The following is a 19,494-nucleotide window of genomic DNA, read 5'->3' on the forward strand; positions in this document are numbered from 1 at the left end:
TTGGACTAGATTATTTTTCCTGAGCTGCTGCTTTTGCCCATGTTGTAAACCACTATGATCTGAGGTTAACTGAATGGGTGAGCCCTGAAGTCTGAAAGGGCCTAATTAGCACATAACTTAGTGACTTCCAAAGTTACTTGTAAGAAAGTGGTGAAAAGACAGTAAGTTCTTGAAAATCCTAGTTTAATAATGTATAGTACTTGTATTTTTTCAGTATTTTGATTTTAATTAGAGAAAGATATGAAAGGTAAAAGGCACGAGAAATAGCTTTGGCTAAAAAATACTTATTTTCTTGACTCCAAAGTAAATTAACTCTTTTGTTTTCTCTTTTTTAAATAGGGTTACACATCGTTTTGGAATGACTGTATATCATCTGGATTACGTGGGTGTATGTTGATTGAATTAGCGTTGAGAGGAAGGTTACAGCTAGAGGCTTGTGGAATGAGACGTAAAAGTCTATTAACAAGAAAGGTAAGAGGGGGCCTATGTAACATAGCCTTTTTGAAGAGTTTGTGCTGCCTAAAGATGAAGAATGTTTCTACTAATAGTTTTCTATTGTATTGAAGTATAGTTGATTTACACTGTGCTAATTCCTGCTATATTATATTCAGTTATATGTATACATATATTCTTTTTTTTTTTTTTTTTAATTTCAAGTTGAGTTTTATTGAGGACCTTACTGAAGACTTTAGCCCAGGAGACAGCCTCTTGGATAGGTCTGAGATCCTGTACATTGTTTTTTATATTATTTTCCATTGTGGCTTATTAAAGGATATTGAATAAGTTTGCTGTATTATACAGTAGAACCATGTTGTTTTACTAATAGCTTTCAGAAGTTAAAGAAGTTGATTTTAAAGTTAAATCTTTATTGAATCATGATTCCGTATCTTTTTTTTTCATCTTTGATTTTTTTGGTTCTTTGTACATAATGAGTAATGTAATTCATTGTTAGGATCATTGGCCGTTGCCTCCTGCATATTCAAAAAGACTCCCAAAGTTTATTTGCTATTTCTGAAAACCATGATTTGGAAGACTTGACATAACTACTCAAAAGTGATACTGTGCAAATTAACCACCCATAGGCAATCGATCTTTCTGCCAGAATACAAATACTTTTCAGATCTCCTCCTCTCCATTGTTACGGTCTGTGTTAATATAGGTGTTATTGACTAGTGTCTAGAATTTTTAACTTTCATTTTAGTCTAAAATATTCAAGGCCATTTCTCTTCGTCTGTCATTGTTTCTTGGGGGATGTAGGGTGTTTCAAAACTATTTTTTTCATAATGCATTGTGTTATGATGAAATCCAAAATGCTTTAGGGTGAAAACTGAACATTTTTTGATTGATATACCAGATAGAATAATAATCCTATCGGAAAGAATATATTTTTGAAAATTATATACACAGTAGACGTGGTATAGCAGGAAATATTCCTCATGGAATATTAAAATTAAATTTAGTCATTTAAAGTAGAGTCAAATGAACTGGCATGAGATTAATTTTGAAATTACTGTTTTAGATATTTGTCATAAAGCAGAATATAATTTTTATTTCCATTTTACTGTGCAACCATAGATTTATGGGGGACAAAAACCTTAGGAATTTTTAATTATCAGTGAAATATATACATTAATTACTAATAGTAATAAAAATTACAAGTAATGTTACATTAATATTATGGATACCTGACCTAAGAAAAAATATCCAACTATACCCAGTTTATTATAATCCTGACACCTGTCTCAAAATGATGGGCAATGCAGTGTGTTGAGGCCAGATGGCAATCGATTTCAGGAGTTAATGGAAAGTAAGAAGTGGTGGCATGACCACAGCATACAGACATACAACTTTTTATCCCAGGGCTTTTTATTTTTTCTTATTCTGACACCCTACTACAAGCATGGCCCAGAATAGCACTCTCCAGTCGAACTCTCTGTGATAATGAAAGGGTTCTATATCTGCTCTGTCCAGTATGGTGGCCACCAGCCACATGTCTGTGAAATAGACACTTGAAATGTGGGTCATGCAAATTGAGACATGCTGTAAATAAAAACACACTGGCTGTTTGAAGACTTACTATGGAAAAATAAGAATGTGAAATATCTCAATTACATGTCAATATTTTGGCTATGGTGGGTTAAATCAAATGTATTAAAATTAATTGTACTTATTTTTCTTTTTAAATGTAACTACTAAACAATTTAAAAATAGATTCGTGGCTTGTATTTCTGGCTCTAATTATATTTCCATTGGGTCATGTTGTCTCCGAAATAGATACTATATTCTCTTTAACCTTTTATAGCTCATTATTGACCAGAGACATATTAATACGTTAGTCTTTTGTACCTGAACGTTATTGACCAGCGATGTTTCAGTATTCACTTACTCATCAAATCACTTGCCACAGGGGTCAGTTTTTGCCAAAATCCCCCAGTCAATAATGTGCCAAGATTGATCAAAGAGAAAAGGATATGCTGTCAATGACAAGTTTTCAAGAAGACTCCCATTTTAAAAATAATATTGTTAAATTTCATAATATTTTAATAGCTAACAGATCAATAATATAACAAATTAAGCTTTGATATTACAGAATTTCAGCTAGAGATTTGTTTAGCCAAGAGTGTCATGGAAGGCTTTAAAAAACTCTAAAGCAGTGTAGTGTTTTCTAATGTCATCCCCTACTTCTGGATTTTTCTACTCTTTTGCACCACACAGCATGTGGGGTCTTAGTTTCCTGACCAGGGGCGGAACCCACGTCCCCTGCTTTGGAAGCACAGAGTCTTAACTGCTGGACCACTAGGGAAGTCCCTTGGATTGTTCTGTTCTTCAAGTGGATTCTATATCCATCTTAACTTAATGTTTTATAGTATTTAAAATCTTTATGTAATCGAACCTATTGGTATTTCCAGGGTTTCTGCTGGTTGTCACAGTTTTGAGAAAACTTTCTCATTCTATTATATTTCATATTTAAATCTATCTTTTATTGCAGTATAAGCTCTGAGGAGCCAAGTCTTACTTTTTACCTCTAATTTTTTAGCCAGTTGTTTTAGTAATGTCTATATGAAATGTCACCTTTATTATGTACCAAATTCAGATATGTAATTGAGTCTGTTTCTGTAACTAATAAATGTTTGAAAAATGATTTTCTGTATCACATAGCTCAAGGTTTAGCAGTGAAGGGAATTGCAGTGAGTATAAACTCTTCTACCATTTTGCTTTACTCATTAAGGCACATTTTCGTTTATGTTATATTTTCATTTATGATTGTGGCTAATCTGGTTAGGTTAAATACTGGATTTTCTTACTGTGGAATTAATTTAAAATCTGAACTTTGATAACTGCGTGAACACTTGGAGCTTTAAGCATGGTGAAATGTTTACATAATTTTTTTTTTTATCTAAAGAGATCAAATAGATCATGTGATTCTTATTGATTACATTGTAGGTGATTTGTAAGTCAGATGCTCCAACAGGGGATGTTCTTCTTGATGAAGCTCTGAAGCATGTTAAGGAGACTCAGCCTCCAGAAACGGTCCAAAACTGGATTGAATTACTTAGCGGTAAGCTTCTGTGTATAAGCTGAAAACTGAATTCTTAGAAAGATTTTTGTAAAAATTTAAAATCCTTTTGAAAGGAACTTGGACAAATAGTCACAAATTTGTTTAGTGGTAGACAAACTTGAGAGTGAATTAGTCAGTAAATGGGGAAAACAGTGGTTTTTAAAATTTCATTACCTTTAATGAGACAGCAGGTGTGACTGAGATTATGTATACTTCCTTAGAGCTCCTGCCATTCTTTGTCAAAATTATTTCATGCTACCTTATTCTGGATGGGCTAGGTTAAGCTGTGTAAACAAACAACCCTAAAACCTCAGTGGCTTAAGACAGAAGCTCATTTCTCACTCATGCTGTACAAATCAGTCACAGACCACTTCATTCTCACTTTGGCAGCCAGGCAGATGGAGCTGCCACCATCGGGAGCATTGTCAGTCACTAGTGTAAAGAGAAGAAAAGTATAAAGATCACCTGGGCTCTTAAATTTCTGCTCAGAAATGTTGTGTGGTTCAGGCTGCATTGGTCAGAACAAGTCACATGGCCTCCCCTAACTTTAAGGAGACAGGAAGTGCAGCCATATGAAGGAACAGCTACCTGTTGATAGCACTGATGACTACATTTATTTTAAAGGTGCTTGTATATTTGTCTAACCTACTAGATAGTGAACTCCTTGAGTATAGGACCTGAGTTACCTTGCTCTTCCTCTCTACTATTATATAAAACATAGTTTCTATGTATATTTATTCTCATTTCATGTCCAAATACATTACTATTTAGAGTACCTTTCAAAAACATTTGGAGGTTATCAGAGATGAGTAATTAACATGATGTCATTTTTCTTACTTATCAATGGAATTTCTAAAGTAATAGTTGTATTGTGAAGATGTTCTTATATCAGTAAAAGATTGAGTTTTGCATGTTTTTTGAAACATAAATGTACATATTCCAAACTTAGCTAATAGAGCAATAAATGAGTACTTTACATTTCTGGCAGAGTTCATTCTTCTTTTTTGTGAAGAACATAAATTTTCACAAGATTGTCTTGGTAATTTTGAGAGGTTATTTTGGCCCACACTCTGGTAGATCTGTTGATAAATTTTCTTTTTACCTCATTGAGTAAGAGAAACTTTAATGTGACCCTTTTTCCTTCTTTGTGCTTGTGATGTTGGTGTTGTGTTCAATTCCAATTTTTTTTATTGTAGGAAATCTTAAAATTACTTTACCCATTTGCTGAAAGTTTGTTTAGTTAAAACTAGGTGCTTACCCATCACGTACCAGGACTGTGTCACAGTGCTCAGAACACTGTCAGCCCTCTTTGCATGAGCCTTCCACCTGTTTGGCAAACCGTAGCCATTGACAAGGCTCAGTGAGGGTATGAATATTAACTCTACATGTTAAAAATTAGCAAATGTGATTTTCCAGATGAAAATAGAAGTGTTAATAACTTCTAACTGTACCCTGACAGACTGTTTCTGCATTCTCTGGAGTCTTTGTGTCCTGCTTGTGTTGTACTGCCTTTGCTGGCCCGTTACTACGTATGGTATGCAAATTAGAATTTGTAATTAGATTCTCAACTGACCAAAAAGAGCGTTTCTTAAAGTTGTCATTAGCTTTTTTGGGAAGTAAGAGTGTTAAAGTTCTTTTTGTGGTATATAGTGGGTCTTGCCTTAAGTCAGTGTTTTTGATATCCACTGTGGTGCAACTTAACACTGTGAAGGTGTTTCCGGACGCTCCCTCCGTCAGTGATCTCTCTATCTTACACTGTATGTGCTAACGTCACACGGGAATGTGGTTGAATACTGTATCTTAGACCACCAGATTTCCTTTGATAGTTTATATGCTTGTCATGTGCACATGCCATGCAGGGAGTATGACTTGCAAAGAGTTGAATCTTACCGTTTAAGGTGACTATATACTTCTTAGACTTTACATGTTAATGTAATGTTTTTTGCATGTAGCTTATCCAGTACTCAAGTTATATGATAATTGAACATGGTTTTCAACTTGAGCTGGTATGCACTGTTTTTAGCTGATTAAGGAGTGAAAGGAGGGCAGAAGTTTATAACTGTTTCTCAGAAGTAGTAAATATAATTAAGACTTTATGAAACAGAGCCCATTTAAGTTAGGAACTTGTGTAAACCAGAAAGCTAATACTTAGAAAGTACCTTAAAAAATTTTTTTTAAACAGCATCCTGTGAAGTTCAGTATGGCTGTTAATGCCAAAATACTATTACCTGTAGTACTTTGGTTGCATGTTCCTGATGTACAATAAGAATGATTAGTAATTTTAGCATAAAAGCAAAGAATCTGGAGTGGGAGAAAGAGCACATTTCTTTTAAATTAAGAAAATATCTTCTTCCCACCTAGTTAAAGTACTGATAGTGCTTGCTGATTTTTTTAAATAAAAAATTATATCCTACTTAACAACATTTTAACCATTTTTAAGTGTTCAGTTCTGTGGGTTAGCTTGTTAATGTAAAACTTTTTAGTTGCTTCAAGATCATAAGTGGTATCAAATACCAGTTATTGCAGCAGTACTGCTGTAAGTACTATAAAACATAAAATGAAGTGCTACCATACTAAGTCTTAAAATCCATTTGGGCAAGAATTGTATATTTCTAATAACAGATTAGAGTTTAATGGTACGATTTTCTGTAAGTGCATTCAGTTCAGTTCAGTCACTCAGTCGTGTGACCCCATGAACTGCAGCACGCCAGGCCTCCCTGTCCATCACCAACTCCCGGAGTTTACTCAAACTCATGTCCATTGAGTCTGAGTCAGTGATGCCATCCAACCATCTCATCCTCTGTCGTCCCATTCTCCTCCTGCCCTCAGTCTTTCCCAGCATCAGGGTCTTTTCAGATGAGTCAGCTCTTTGCATCAGGTGGCCGAAGTATTAGAGTTTCAGCTTCAACATTAGTCCTTCCAATGAACGCCCAGGACTGATCTCCTTTAGGATGGACTGGTTGGATCTCCTTGCAGTCCAAGGGACTCTCAAGAGTTTTCTCCAACACCACAGTTCAGAAGCATCAATTCTTCTGCGCTCAGCTTTCTTTATAGTCCAACTCTCATATCCATACATGACTACTGGAAAAACCATAGCCTTGACTAGATGGACCTTTGTTGGCAAAGTAATGTCTCTGCTTTTTAATATGCTATCTAGGTTGGTCATAACTTTCTTTCCAAGGAGTAAGTGTCTTTTAATTTCATGGCTGCAGTCACCATCTGCAGTGATTTTGGAGTCCCCCAAAATAAAGTCTGCCACTGTTACCACTGTTTCCCCATCTCTTTGCCGTGAAGTGATGGGACCGGTTGCCATGATCTTTGTTTTTTGAGTGTTGAGCTTTAAGCCAACTTTTTCACTTTCCTCTTTTACTTTCATCAAGAGACTCTTTAGTTCTTCTTCACTTTCTGCCATAAGTGCATTACCCCAGAGAAAACAAATCCTTGGGAGCTTTAGTAATTGGAGGAAGTGGATCTTGGTTTGGGCCTTTGAAGGGCAAAAATGAGACAGAAGAAAGTGTTCCTGTTCAGAGGGATAAGAAGAGGCCATGGTAAAAATTGGTGGGCCTGTCCTTACACAGCTAACTCTGTTCTTATTTCTGGGTTTTCAAAACCATGTATTGTACTATATTGTTGAGGGATACATATGCATAGGGAGTGAGATTGTATGTAAAGAAAAAAGAATGATTAACCTATGTTGGTCTTATGGTTTACCTCTGAGGCGGAGAAGATACAAGAAAAGCATGTAAAGTCCTGATGTATAATAGGAATGACTTGTAATTTCAGCATAAAGAAGTCTGGAGTAAAGCTTTCTTCTTTACCTGGGGTGGGAGGTTGAATATCCAGGAGTTCATCTTACTATTATTTGTGGTGTACATACCGTTGTTCATTCATTCAGTTGTGTCTGACTCTTTGAAGCCCCACGAAATGTAGCACACCAGGCCTTCCTGTCCTTCACTATCTCCTGGAGTTTGCTTAAACTCATGAGCATTGATTCAGTGATGCCATCCAACCATCTCATCCTCTGTCGCCCCCTTCTCCTCCTGCCCTAAGCCTTTCCCAGCATTGGGGTCTTTTCAAATGAAATAGCTTTTTGCATCAGGTGGCCAAAGTATTGGAGCTTCAGCATCAGTCCTTCCAATGAATATTCAGGACTGATTTCCTTTAGAATTGACTGGTTTGATCTTCTGGCAGTCCAAGGGACTCTTCAAGAGTCTTCCCCAGCACCACAGTTCAAAAGCATCAATTCTTCGATGCTCAGCAGTGTATATATGCCTGTTAAAACTACCAATTTTCAGATATTAGTTATATATCTTGTTAGTTAAAAAATTTATATATTGGAGGCAAAGACTAAAAAGTTTATTTAAAGACTACCATTTTGAGAATAGCTTTTTTGCTTTCTGAAGTCTTAAACATGTAGTTGATCAGTTTGGTCACAAGATGTCACTGGAGTGCCAAATTTATGAACACAGCTGCTTTTTTTGATAATATGATGTGAAGATGGAAGTTTTTTATAGTGAAATTATTTAGGTGCCTGCCAGTGTGTCCTTTTCACTGAAGTAATTGTTGGGCAGTGGGATATAAGTAACGTTTTAAAGAACTGTGTAAACTTCTCAGTTTCCTTCTTTTAAAAAATGAACTATAAATGTATACATTTAAAATATGCTTATATAACTTAAAAGTCTTTTCACATAGTAAATGATATAGGATGAATGACAATACAGGTCATAGTTAAATCTTGTAATCTAGAATTTTGAATAGTATTCGTTTGTTGGGGGTTTGTTGCAGTGTATTTAAAAGACATTCAACATCTGCTTAAAATGAAGGGGCTAAATCTTTAGTAGATAGTGTAGGTTAAACCTCTGGGCTTCCCTGGTGGCTCAGACTGTAAAGAATCCACTTGGAATGCAGGAGACCTGGGTTCAATCCCAGAGTTGGGAAGATCCCCTAGGAGGAGGGCATGGCAACCCACTCCAGTATTCTTGCTTGGAGAATCCCCACGGACAGAGGAGCCTGGTGGACTAAGCCCGTGGGGTCACAGACTTGGACGTGACTGAGTGAGCACACACAGCCCATGTGGGTTAACACACCTCTACTGTATCTGCTCTTCACTTACCCAGCTCGCCTCCTCTCATGTCAGTTATACTGTTGTCTTAAATATGCTAATCTCAGGGGTAACTTTATTCTTTATATTTAGCTTAATTTAGTTATTTGAAAATAAAAGGCACAATTGTAAATCAACTAAAAAATTAAAAAATAAAATTGAACAAAAGGCCCAGTAGACTAAAAGATAGAAATGTCAGGATGCCAAGACACTTTGACCACTCCTTTATTTTATTTTGCCTTTTTTGGAGTAGTCAAAGTAGTGTTAAACAATATTTACATGTTACCTATACTTGTTCAGCTTTCTGCTTAGGGAATTTCATTTTAAAAATATACCTGAGGAGATCTGAAAAACATTTTTGTTGGAGTGAACACACAAGATTTGCCGTTTTCTAGGGAATTGCTTCAAAAGATGATGTCTGAGTCCTTTTTTTTACTTCCTCTGAGGCAGAAATGATTGCCGGTGAGAAGGTCCAGTCATAAATGGAACACATTATTTTAGGCTCTTCTTTTTTTTAGTAGCAACACTAAACTAAGCTAACATATTTTAGATTTGAGAAATATGTCACACGAACTTTGTAAGCATACTTGTTCTCTTGATTGCAATGTAAGATTTAATTGTAGATAAGATGTGGATAAACTTTCTTAGCATGACTTCTTGTACTATCTTATAAACAGCTAATACCCATTTATTTCCAGTGAGAGGGGAAAAAGTCACTGTATACCAGCACTGCAGGGATTCTTTTTTTTAGGTCTGCAAAGAAAAAATCTGTGAGTTTCTCAGAATAATCTTAAAAGTCTCCCTCATCCCCCATTATTTGAGAATAGATGGTTTTCTGAGACCTCAAATACCCTCCTGATTGACTAGTGAGTTGCCAGGAAATAGTACTTCTTTGATAACTGACAGATTATTATTATAAGTATAGTTAATTAACCATAGATTTGAACTATAATTTTTTATGGGCTTTTGTAAATTTGGCTGTTTATTATTTTATGTTTATTAAGTTTCCCAAAGTCATGTAAGAATGTCAGAAAACACAGCCTAGCCAATTCTTGCCTAGTGTCTTAGGCTGCCTACCACCTGTCAGTGACATTAGAAAAAAAAAACGAAACCCAAACTGGTGAAAGGTAGAGCAGGCAAGCATTTGTTGGGGAGATAGTGGGTTGGTACAACAGTGAAAAAAAAATGAATGCCATGACTAACCTCGAAAAGGTGTGTGCCCTTTAAAATCAAACTCAGGTAATTTCTTATTCCTCTGGGCTTTCGGCTCATATTGTTTTTATGGCCATATTTACATCTTCTTCTAGCCAGTACTGTTAGTTATATTATGAATATTTTTCCCTTCACTTGATTTACAGTTTGTATAGTTAGAAGTCAGATCAGATCAGTCGCTCAGTTGTGTCTGACTCTTTGCGACCCCATGAATCGCAGCACGCCAGGCCTCCCTGTCCATCACCAGCTCCCGGAGTTGACTCAGACTCACGTCCATCGAGTCAGTGATGCCATCCAGCCATCTCATCCTCTGTCGTCCCCTTCTCCTCCTGCCCCCAATCCCTCCCAGCATCAGAGTCTTTTCCAATGAGTCAACTCTTCGCATGAGGTGGCCAAAGTACTGGAGTTTCAGCTTTAGCATCATTCCTTCCAAAGAAATCCCAGGGCTGATCTCCTTCAGAATGGACCAGTTGGATCTCCTTGCAGTCCAAGGGACTCTCAAGAGTCTTCTCCAACACCACAGTTCAAAAGCATCAATTCTTCGGCGCTCAGCCTTCTTCACAGTCCAACTCTCACATCCATACATGACCACAGGAAAAACCATAGCCTTGACTAGACGGACCTTTGTTGGCAAAGTAATGTCTCTGCTTTTGAATATGCTATATAGGTTGGTCATAACTTTCCTTCCAAGGAGTAAGCATCTTTTAATTTTATGGCTGCAATCACCATCTGCAGTGATTTTGGAGCTCCCAAAAATGAAGTCTGACACTGTTTCCACTGTTTCCCCATCTATTTCCCATGAAGTGGTGGGACCGAATGCCATGATCTTCGTTTTCTGAATGTTGAGCTTTAAGCCAACTTTTCCACTCTCCACTTTCACTTTCATCAAGAGGCTTTTGAGTTCCTCTTCACTTTCTGCCATAAGGGTGGTGTCATCTGCATATCTGAGGTGATTGATATTTCTCCCGGCAGTCTTGATTCCATTTTGTGTTTCTTCTAGTCCAGCGTTTCTCATGATGCACTCTGCATATAAGTTAAATAAACAGGGTGACAATATACAGCCTTGACGAACTCCTTTTCCTATTTGGAAGCAGTCTGTTGTTCCATGTCCAGTTCTAACTGTTGCTTCCTGACCTGCGTACAAATTTCTCAAGAGGCAGGTCAGGTGGTCTGGTATTCCCATCTCTTTCAGAATTTTCCACAGTTGATTGTGATCCGCACAGTCAAAGGCTTTGGCATAGTCAATAAAACAGAAGTAGATGTTTTTCTGGAACTGTCTTGTTTTTTCCATGATCCAGCAGATGTTGGCAATTTGATCTCTGGTTCCTCTGCCTTTTCTAAAACCAGCTTGAACATCAGGAAGTTCACGGTTCACATATTGCTAAAGCCTGGCTTGGAGAATTTTGAACATTACTTTACTAGCGTGTGAGATGAGTGCAATTGTGCGGTAGTTTGAGCATTCTTTGGCATTGCCTTTCTTTGGGATTGGAATGAAAACTGACCTTTTCCAGTCCTGTGGCCACTGCTGAGTTTTCCAAATTTGCTGGTATAATGAGTGCAGCACTTTCACAGCATCATCTTTCAGGATTTGGAATAGCTCAACTGGAATTCCATCACCTCCACTAGCTTTGTTTATAGTGATGCTTTCTAAGGCCCACTTGACTTCACATTCCAGGATGTCTAGCTCTAGGTCAGTGATCACACCATCGTGATTATCTGGGTCGTGAAGATCTTTTTTGTTCAGTTCTTCTGTGTATTCTTGCCATCTCTTCTTAATATCTTCTGCTTCTGTTAGGTCCATACCATTTCTGTCCTTTATCGAGCCCATCTTTGCATGAAATGTTCCTTTGGTATCTGATTTTCTTGAAGAGATCTCTAGTCTTTCCCATTCTGTTGTTTTCCTCTATTTCTTTGCATTGATCGCTGAAGAAGGCTTTCTTATCTCTTCTTGCTATTCTTTGGAACTCTGCATTCAGATGTTTATATCTTTCCTTTTCTCCTTTGCTTTTCGCTCCTCTTCTTTTCACAGCTATTTGTAAGGCCTCTCCAGACAGCCATTTTGCTTTTTTGCATTTCTTTTCCATGGGGATGGTCTTGATCCCTGTCTCCTGTACAATGTCACGAAGCTCATTCCATAGTTCATCAGGCACTCTATCTATCAGATCTATTTCTCTCTTCCACTGTATAATCATAAGGGATTTGATTGAGGTCATACCTGAATGGTCTAGTGGTTTTCCCTACTTTCTTCAATTTAAGTCTGAATTTGGCAATAAGGAGTTCATGGTCTGAGCCACAGTCAGCTCCTGGTCTTGTTTTGCTGACTGTATAGAGCTTCTCCATCTTTTGCTGCAAAGAATGTAATCAATCTGATTTCGGTGTTGACCATCTGGTGATGTCCATGTGTAGAGTCTTCTCTTGTGTTGTTGGAAGAGGGTGTTTGTTACGACCAGTGCATTTTCTTGGCAAAACTCTATTAGTCTTTGCCCTGCTTCATTCCATATTCCAAGGCCAAATTTGCCTGTTACTCCAGGTGTTTCTTGACTTCTACTTTTGCATTCTAGTCCCCTATAACGAAAAGGACATCTTTTTTGGGTGTTAGTTCTAAAGGGTCTTGTAGGTCTTCATAGAACCGTTCAACTTCAGCTTCTTCAGCGTTACTGGTTGGGGCATAGACTTGGATTACTGTGATATTGAATGGTTTGCCTTGGAAACGAACAGAGATCATTCTGTCATTTTTGAGATTGCATCCAAGTACTGCATTTCGGACTCTTTTGTTGACCATGATGGCCATTCCATTTCTTCTGAGGGATTCCTGCCCACAGTAGTAGATATAATGGTCATCTGAGTTAAATTCACCCATTCCAGTCCATTTCAGTTTGCTGATTCCTAGAGTGGCGACATTCACTCTTGCCATCTCTTGTTTGACCACTTCCAATTTGCCTTGATTCATGTTAGAAGTATGTCTTACTAATTCTGCATTCTCAGTACTTCATATGATTTTTTTAGACCATTATTAATAGGATAAATTCTTGCTGCCAAAGTGCTGATTGTTGCACACAGGTGAATCATAGCTAATGTTTATTGAGAACGTGCCTCGTACCAGTCTGTTCTAAGAACTTGATATATCTTTAACTTAATCTTCATAATAACCCTTATAAGCTGGAAAGAGTTGTTTTCGTTGCTTTACATAGCGGATACAGAGGAATAGAGAAGTTTTGCCCAGGGTTGCACAGTGAGGAAATGACCAAGTTGGGATTTAGATCCAAGTAGTCTGGCTCCAGAACTTGCTCTTACAACCCTTTTACTGTGCTATAGTGCTTCTTCAAGTTGCTGTTCGTGGTTTTTCTTTTTTGTTTTTGTTAATGATTTTTTAACATTAAATGTAGGTGTGGGCTAATTTAATACCAAAAATTGAAAACAAGTAGAATTTCATTTATTACTGAGTTATATTTTTCTTTTGTACTATTGAGTTTTAAAATCTAATAAGGCCCCAGATACATTTCAGCTCTTTTCATGTTTGAAGTTATCAAGAAAATTGAATGCAGTGATTTTTTTTTTTGGTGGAAGCTGATTTGCCATGGTTTTTTATTTGAAAAGTTTGTTTTCTCTCTCTCTTTTTCTTTGTGGCCAAGTTTTGCGATCCTAGTTTCCCAATCAGAGATTGAATCTGCATCCCTTGCAATGGAAGTGTGGAGTCTTAACCACTGGTCCACCAGGGAACTAACTCCCTGGTTGACTGTTTCTTTTGATTCCCCCCCACCTCTTAGTTTTGGGTCACAAAACTGCTTCTTTACAAGACTAGTAATTTTTATTAGATGGCTAGACACTGTGACTGCTGTGTTGTTGTGTGCTGAATTCTGTTTGTCTTTAAAGACTGTTGAAGTTTGTTTTGCTAGGCAGTACTTGTGGATCAGTTTGTTGTAAGCTTTGTTAGGCTGGGTCTGGAATAGCCTTTACTGAAGGCCTGGTTTAGCCATAATACAAAGATGTGATCCTTTTGGAATTCTTTCTAAATGCCCTGGTGTTCAGTGAGACCTTTCCACTTAAGCCAGTTGGCACTCAGATTTTTCCTAACCCTCTGTGAACTCTTGGTATTGTTCACCCTACAGCTTGATGGTAGTGTCCCTGGCCTCCCCGATCCCCCCACATTATTTTTACCTTTGTGGACTTTGTCATCTTAACCCATGTGCCTTCGTTTTTCATCACACCTAAGTGAAAACACCATGTGGATTTCTAGAGCTCTTACTTTGCATAATCCTCTCTTTCCTAGTACTGCCTTGCATATCGCAGTTGCCTTAGCTTCCTCCAACTCGGATCTCTGTCTTTTGAACAGTGTTAGTCCTTTGCTCTGCTTGAGATCTTCTGCTCTGCTGCCTGAGATGTGCCTTTAGGTGGTAGGCTTGGGCAGTAGTAGGCTCAGTTAGATTTCTCTCAAACGGTAAAAAGGTAAGTCCAAGACTGATTACTTAGGCTTCCCTGGTGGCTCAGAGGTTAAAGCTTCTGCCTGCAATGCAGGAAACCTGGGTTCGATCCCTGGGTCAGGAACATCCCTTGGAGAAGGAAATGGCAACCCATTCCAGTATTCTTGCCTGGGAAATCCCATGGATGCAGGAGCCTGGTGGCCTATAGTCCACGGGGTTGCAGAGTCGGACACGACTGAGCGACTTCACTTTTAAGACTGATTACTTAGTCATAGCTCCATATTCTTTAGTGTTAAGTCATGGCAAAATGACTTTGAACACTAGTATGGAGCTTTCTGTGACGATGGAAATGTTCTCTTTCTGTGCTGTCCATTCAGTAGCCTCTTGCCCTACTTGGCTAATGAGTACTTGAAAGTGGCTAGGGCAGCCGAGGAACAGAGTTGTTTTCCCTTCTTATATATTTGGCTGTATGGCTTGCAGGATATTAACTCTCCAATCAGGGATCAAACTTGGGCCCCCTGCAGTGGAAGCATGGAGTCCTTTGGACCACAAGGGAATTCTGAATTTTTAAATTAGTTTAAATATAATAGCTGTGTATACTGGGGTGGCCAAAAGATTTGTTCTTTTTTTCTATAAGCTGGCTGTAGTGGCTCTTAGTTGCCTTTAACTTCATTTGAAACAGTTTTGTTAGATTGTATTATGACAGCTGTCTTATCAGTGAACACTTAAAAACTTATCAAAATTGAATTTTTGTCTAGCCGTTTTAATAGTGAAGATGAAGGAAAAAAGCAACATTTTTGGCATGTTATGTTTTATTATTTCAAGAGCGGGTAAAAACTGAAATGCAAAAAAAAAAGTTTGTGCAGTGTTTGGAGAAGATGCTGAGACTGAATGTGTCAGAAGTGGTTTGCAGAGTTTCGTCCTGGAAGTTTCTGCTGGGTGATGCTCCACGGTCAGGTGGCCAGTTGTAGTTGATAGAGATCAAATCAAGACATTAATTGAGAACAGTCAGTGTTATTCCACATGGGACATAGCGGACATACCCAGAATATCCAAATCAAGTGTTAAAAATAATTTGTACCTGCTTGGTTATATTAATTGTTTTGATGTTTGGGTTACACATAAGTGAAAAAAACTTCTTGACCGTTTCCTTGCATGCAATTCTCTACTGAAACGTAAGGAAAACATTCTGCTTTTAAAATACGTTGTCGTGGGTCATGAGAAGCAGATGTGGTACAGTAGTGTGAAACAGAAGATGAGGGCACGTGGCATGAACTACCGCCAACCACGCCACGGCTGGGCTTCTCCACAGAAGGCAGTATCGTGTGTGTGGTGGAGTTGGAAGGGGGGGTCTCCATTATGAGCTACTTCTGGAAAACCAAAGGATTAATTCCAACAAGTACTGTTCGCAGTTAGACCATTAACTAAAAGCAGCACTCGACGAAAAGCACCAGGAATTAGTCAACAGAAAACGTGTAATCTTCCATCAGAATAACAGCATGTTTCTTTGATGACCAGCCAGAAATTGTCACAGCTTGGCCGGCAAGTTCTGACTTGTCCGCCATATTCCCCAGACAGTGCACCTTCAGATTTCCATTTATTTCGGTCTTTACAGAATTCTTTTAACGGAAAAAATTTCAGTTCCCTGGAAGACTGTAAGAGGCACCTGGAACAGTTCTTTGCTCTTAAAGATAAATTTGGAAAGATGCAATTATGAAGTTGCCTGAAAAATGGCAGACGGGAGTGGAACAAAATGGTGAATATGTTGTTCAATCAAGTTCTTAGTAAAAATGAAAATGTGAAAAATGTGTCCTTTATTTTCACTTAAACCAAAGGAACTTTTTGGGCAACTCAGTAGTTAACAACTGCTGTAGTAGACAGTAGTACAGTGATTTTTCTCAATATTATGAAATTTCAGTGTTACAGCTTTTGTATATAATAAGTGCTTGTGGTTGATCTCTACCGTGTCCCAATTTAGAAGCTTACTATAGTTTCTTTTTCAAATTACCCAAATGGTTACATGTTCATTGGAGATTGATTTGAAAAATACAGAAAACACAAGAAAGAAAATTTGTCACATATAATCCCAAAGATAATCAAGATTATTTTGATGTATTTCCTTCTAGTCTTCTATAAGGAAAAAAATTGTTTTAGTGAAAAATATTTGATTTTTAGTGTTTCTGTCTTGAAAGGGAATGTGCATAGGCAGCAAGATTGAAATGATGAAAATGATTTGTCCATCTGTAATTAGTTTTATATTATTTGTCATCAAAGAATAGCATTTGCCTAACAAGCTTTCATTGGAGAAGGCAATGGCACCCCACTCCAGTACTCTTGCCTGGAAAATCCCATGGATGGAGGAGCCTGGTAGGCTGCAGTCCATGGGGTCGCTGAGAGTCGGACAAGACTGAGTGACTTCACTTTCACTTTTCATTTTCATGCATTGGAGAAGGAGATGGCAACCCACTCCAGTGTTCTTGCCTGGAGAATCCCAGGGACGGAGGAGCCTGGTGGGCTGCCGTCTATGGGGTCGCAGAGTTGGACACGACTGAAGCGACTTAGCAGCAGCAGCGATAAGCTTTCATAGCTTTATAGGCCAGGTATATGTAGCAGCTTCAGGAATGACATATTCATCAGGAAACTTTTTAACTCTTTTCTCTCTTTGTTGCAGATTGGTGTTTAATAGGAAAGAAAGTTCATAGTTTGCTATTGGCTGCTTTTTGACAATAGCTAGAGAGAAGGCAAACATAATTTAATATTTGGCTTATTTCCACATTAGGGGAACTGGTTAGGAGACTGCTTTCAGTTTGGTCTTTTGAGTAACTGTTGTGCCTGAAAATCATTTGCCAGGTGCTTAGAAACCAAAGGCCTTGGCCCTCAAGGGGTTCACGGTTTAGTTAGCAAGAAAACAACTGAATTTTCTTCTGTTTCTCTGGAGGAAAAAATGTCAGATGTTACTGTGCATTTTAATAATTCAGAGTTTAATAAAATTAGCAGCTAATAGTTATCCTTTTTAACTTCTGGAATTTTTTGTTTAGGTGAGACGTGGAATCCATTAAAATTGCATTATCAGTTAAGAAACGTGCGGGAACGATTAGCTAAAAACCTGGTGGAAAAGGGCGTGCTGACGACAGAGAAACAGAACTTCCTCCTCTTTGACATGACGACACACCCCCTTACCAACAATAGCATTAAGCAGCGCCTCATCAAGAAGGTGCAGGAAGCTGTTCTCGACAAGTGGGTGAACGACCCTCACCGCATGGACAAGCGTCTGCTGGCCCTCCTCTACCTGGCCCACGCCTCGGACGTCCTGGAGAACGCGTTCGCGCCCCTGCTGGACGAGCAGTACGACGTAGCCACCAAGCGGGTGCGGCAGCTCCTGGACTTGGACCCTGAGGTGGAGTGTCTGAAGGCCGGGACCAACGAGGTGCTGTGGGCGGTGGTGGCCGCCTTCACCAAGTGACCCTGCCCCGAACCACGCGTCCCCCTTCTCTCACGGGAACCAGTCGATTTTCTTCTATGGACTTCTGGGTTTCTGCAGTTTGTACTTCCCACACTGTAATTGGCTTTTGTTTCCTGAAATGGTGGGTGGCTTTTTCTTTTGTGTATGTATGCAGGATTCTGCTGGTACGAGAGGCCTTCCTCTTTCTGTTTTGAAAAAAGTTTTACTGCCATATTGGCATTCCATTCCTTGTTGCCATCCTCACTGTTCCCCGTTTCGGGTTTCTGGTGTGCTTTGACTTTCAAAGTACCACCAGTCTCCTCGCCTGCACATCTTTTGGATTACCTCAGGCTGAGTTTTTCCCGTATGTGCGTGTCCATCTAATGTTCTGCCTGCAATTCAGACAGAAGTCACAAAATGGCCTTTAACTCACCAAAGGTAAATATCTGTATCTATTGGGACATTTTATACATAGACCTCAGTTGAGATGTATACTTAGCAAATTATTTTTAAATTGAAATACACAGTAAATAATATAAAGTGCCCCTTGATTTTGCTTCCCATGTAAATCTATTGTATTATTACACTTGTTATAATTTTAATTATTAAGTCATAAAGGTCCAGTTGTTTCACACAGCCAGTTTGGGATGAGCTGCATTCCAGTTATGCTGTATATAGTTTGAAGTATATATAAATTGTTCCTTCTTCTGGCCACCCCTGCCCATCTTAGTATTTTGCAGGATTTAATTGGTTGTACACCTGGTGCCCCTTACTTGCTACAGTCATTATAATTTGGTGGCAAGATAGACCTCTCATCATTAAGGAGAGAAAAGATGTATGGCTTCATTGGTCCCAGCATTTTTTGAGCTGTGCCATTCATGGTACTCTTTGCCTATGCATCTCCTTTTTGGATTGTTTTTGGTTTTTTTTTTTTTTTTTTGGTCTTACTATTTTTATCATTTCTATAGAGAAGAGGCTTGTGACCAGTACTAATCTTGAGTACAGTTTTATCTTTTTCTGTCCACAGGTAAATTAATGTCTGCTCTTCAATATCTACTCACACTTTCTTGGGGGAAAAACAATCAAATGTCAGTACTAGCAGATGTTGCATGTAAATCGTTAGCAAGTAATGACTACAACTCAGATGATTAAGAATTTTGTAACAGAAAGCTCTGCTATGTTTTAATTTTTATATACAATTATGATAATTAGCACATTCTAAGAATATAAACCTTTGCTTTTTGAAGTTTATTTTTACTTTTATCACTGTTTATTGGATCACTATTGGTTTCATAATGTAAATAGTATATATTGAACAAATTAAATGTCAAATTTTTTATTACCATAGTTCATGTTACTAGTGGGGCTTTCAGGTGTTTAGAGATTTTTTTGGTTAACCTTCAATGCAAAAGTACTAGATGGTGTATAACTCTAGAGTTGAGTTTTAAGGGATTCCCTAATATGTATACTATCTTTTTATCTGAAGTAATAAATAAACTATGATCTTGAAAGTGCCTGAATCAGAGCAAGCATGTTATTTGTATTTTTGTATTCTGATTTTTGTGGTCTTAGTGTTTTTTCTGATGAAGTTTTACTTAGCCTTAGTGTAGCGTGGCAGTATTTCTACAAAGGGGTTGGCAAACTTTTTCTTATTGGTTCAGATAGTAAATACTGATATTTTAGGCTTTGTGAGCCATATACATGTAGTGTTGCAGCTACTCTGTCTGAGTGAAAGTTGCCATTGACAGTACAGATAAAT

At 38.0% G+C, this 19,494-nt stretch overlaps 1 protein-coding gene across 1 annotated transcript in view; it reads left to right on the top strand.

Annotated features, from left to right (window-relative positions):
- The window catches only part of GOLPH3 (golgi phosphoprotein 3), a 52,617-nt gene extending 33,357 nt beyond the window's left edge, over positions 1–19,260 (top strand). Inside the window, exons 2-4 of the mRNA XM_019982773.2 lie at positions 340–471; positions 3,445–3,559; positions 17,332–19,260. Of these exons, the coding sequence (XP_019838332.2) occupies positions 340–471; positions 3,445–3,559; positions 17,332–17,756 (672 nt within the window). The 3' untranslated portion in view covers positions 17,757–19,260. The remainder of the gene's footprint in view (positions 1–339; positions 472–3,444; positions 3,560–17,331) is intronic.
- The last annotated feature ends 234 nt before the right edge of the window (positions 19,261–19,494 follow it).

This window comes from Bos indicus, chromosome 20 (assembly GCF_029378745.1).
Source record: "Bos indicus isolate NIAB-ARS_2022 breed Sahiwal x Tharparkar chromosome 20, NIAB-ARS_B.indTharparkar_mat_pri_1.0, whole genome shotgun sequence".
Lineage (NCBI taxonomy): Eukaryota > Metazoa > Chordata > Mammalia > Artiodactyla > Bovidae > Bos > Bos indicus.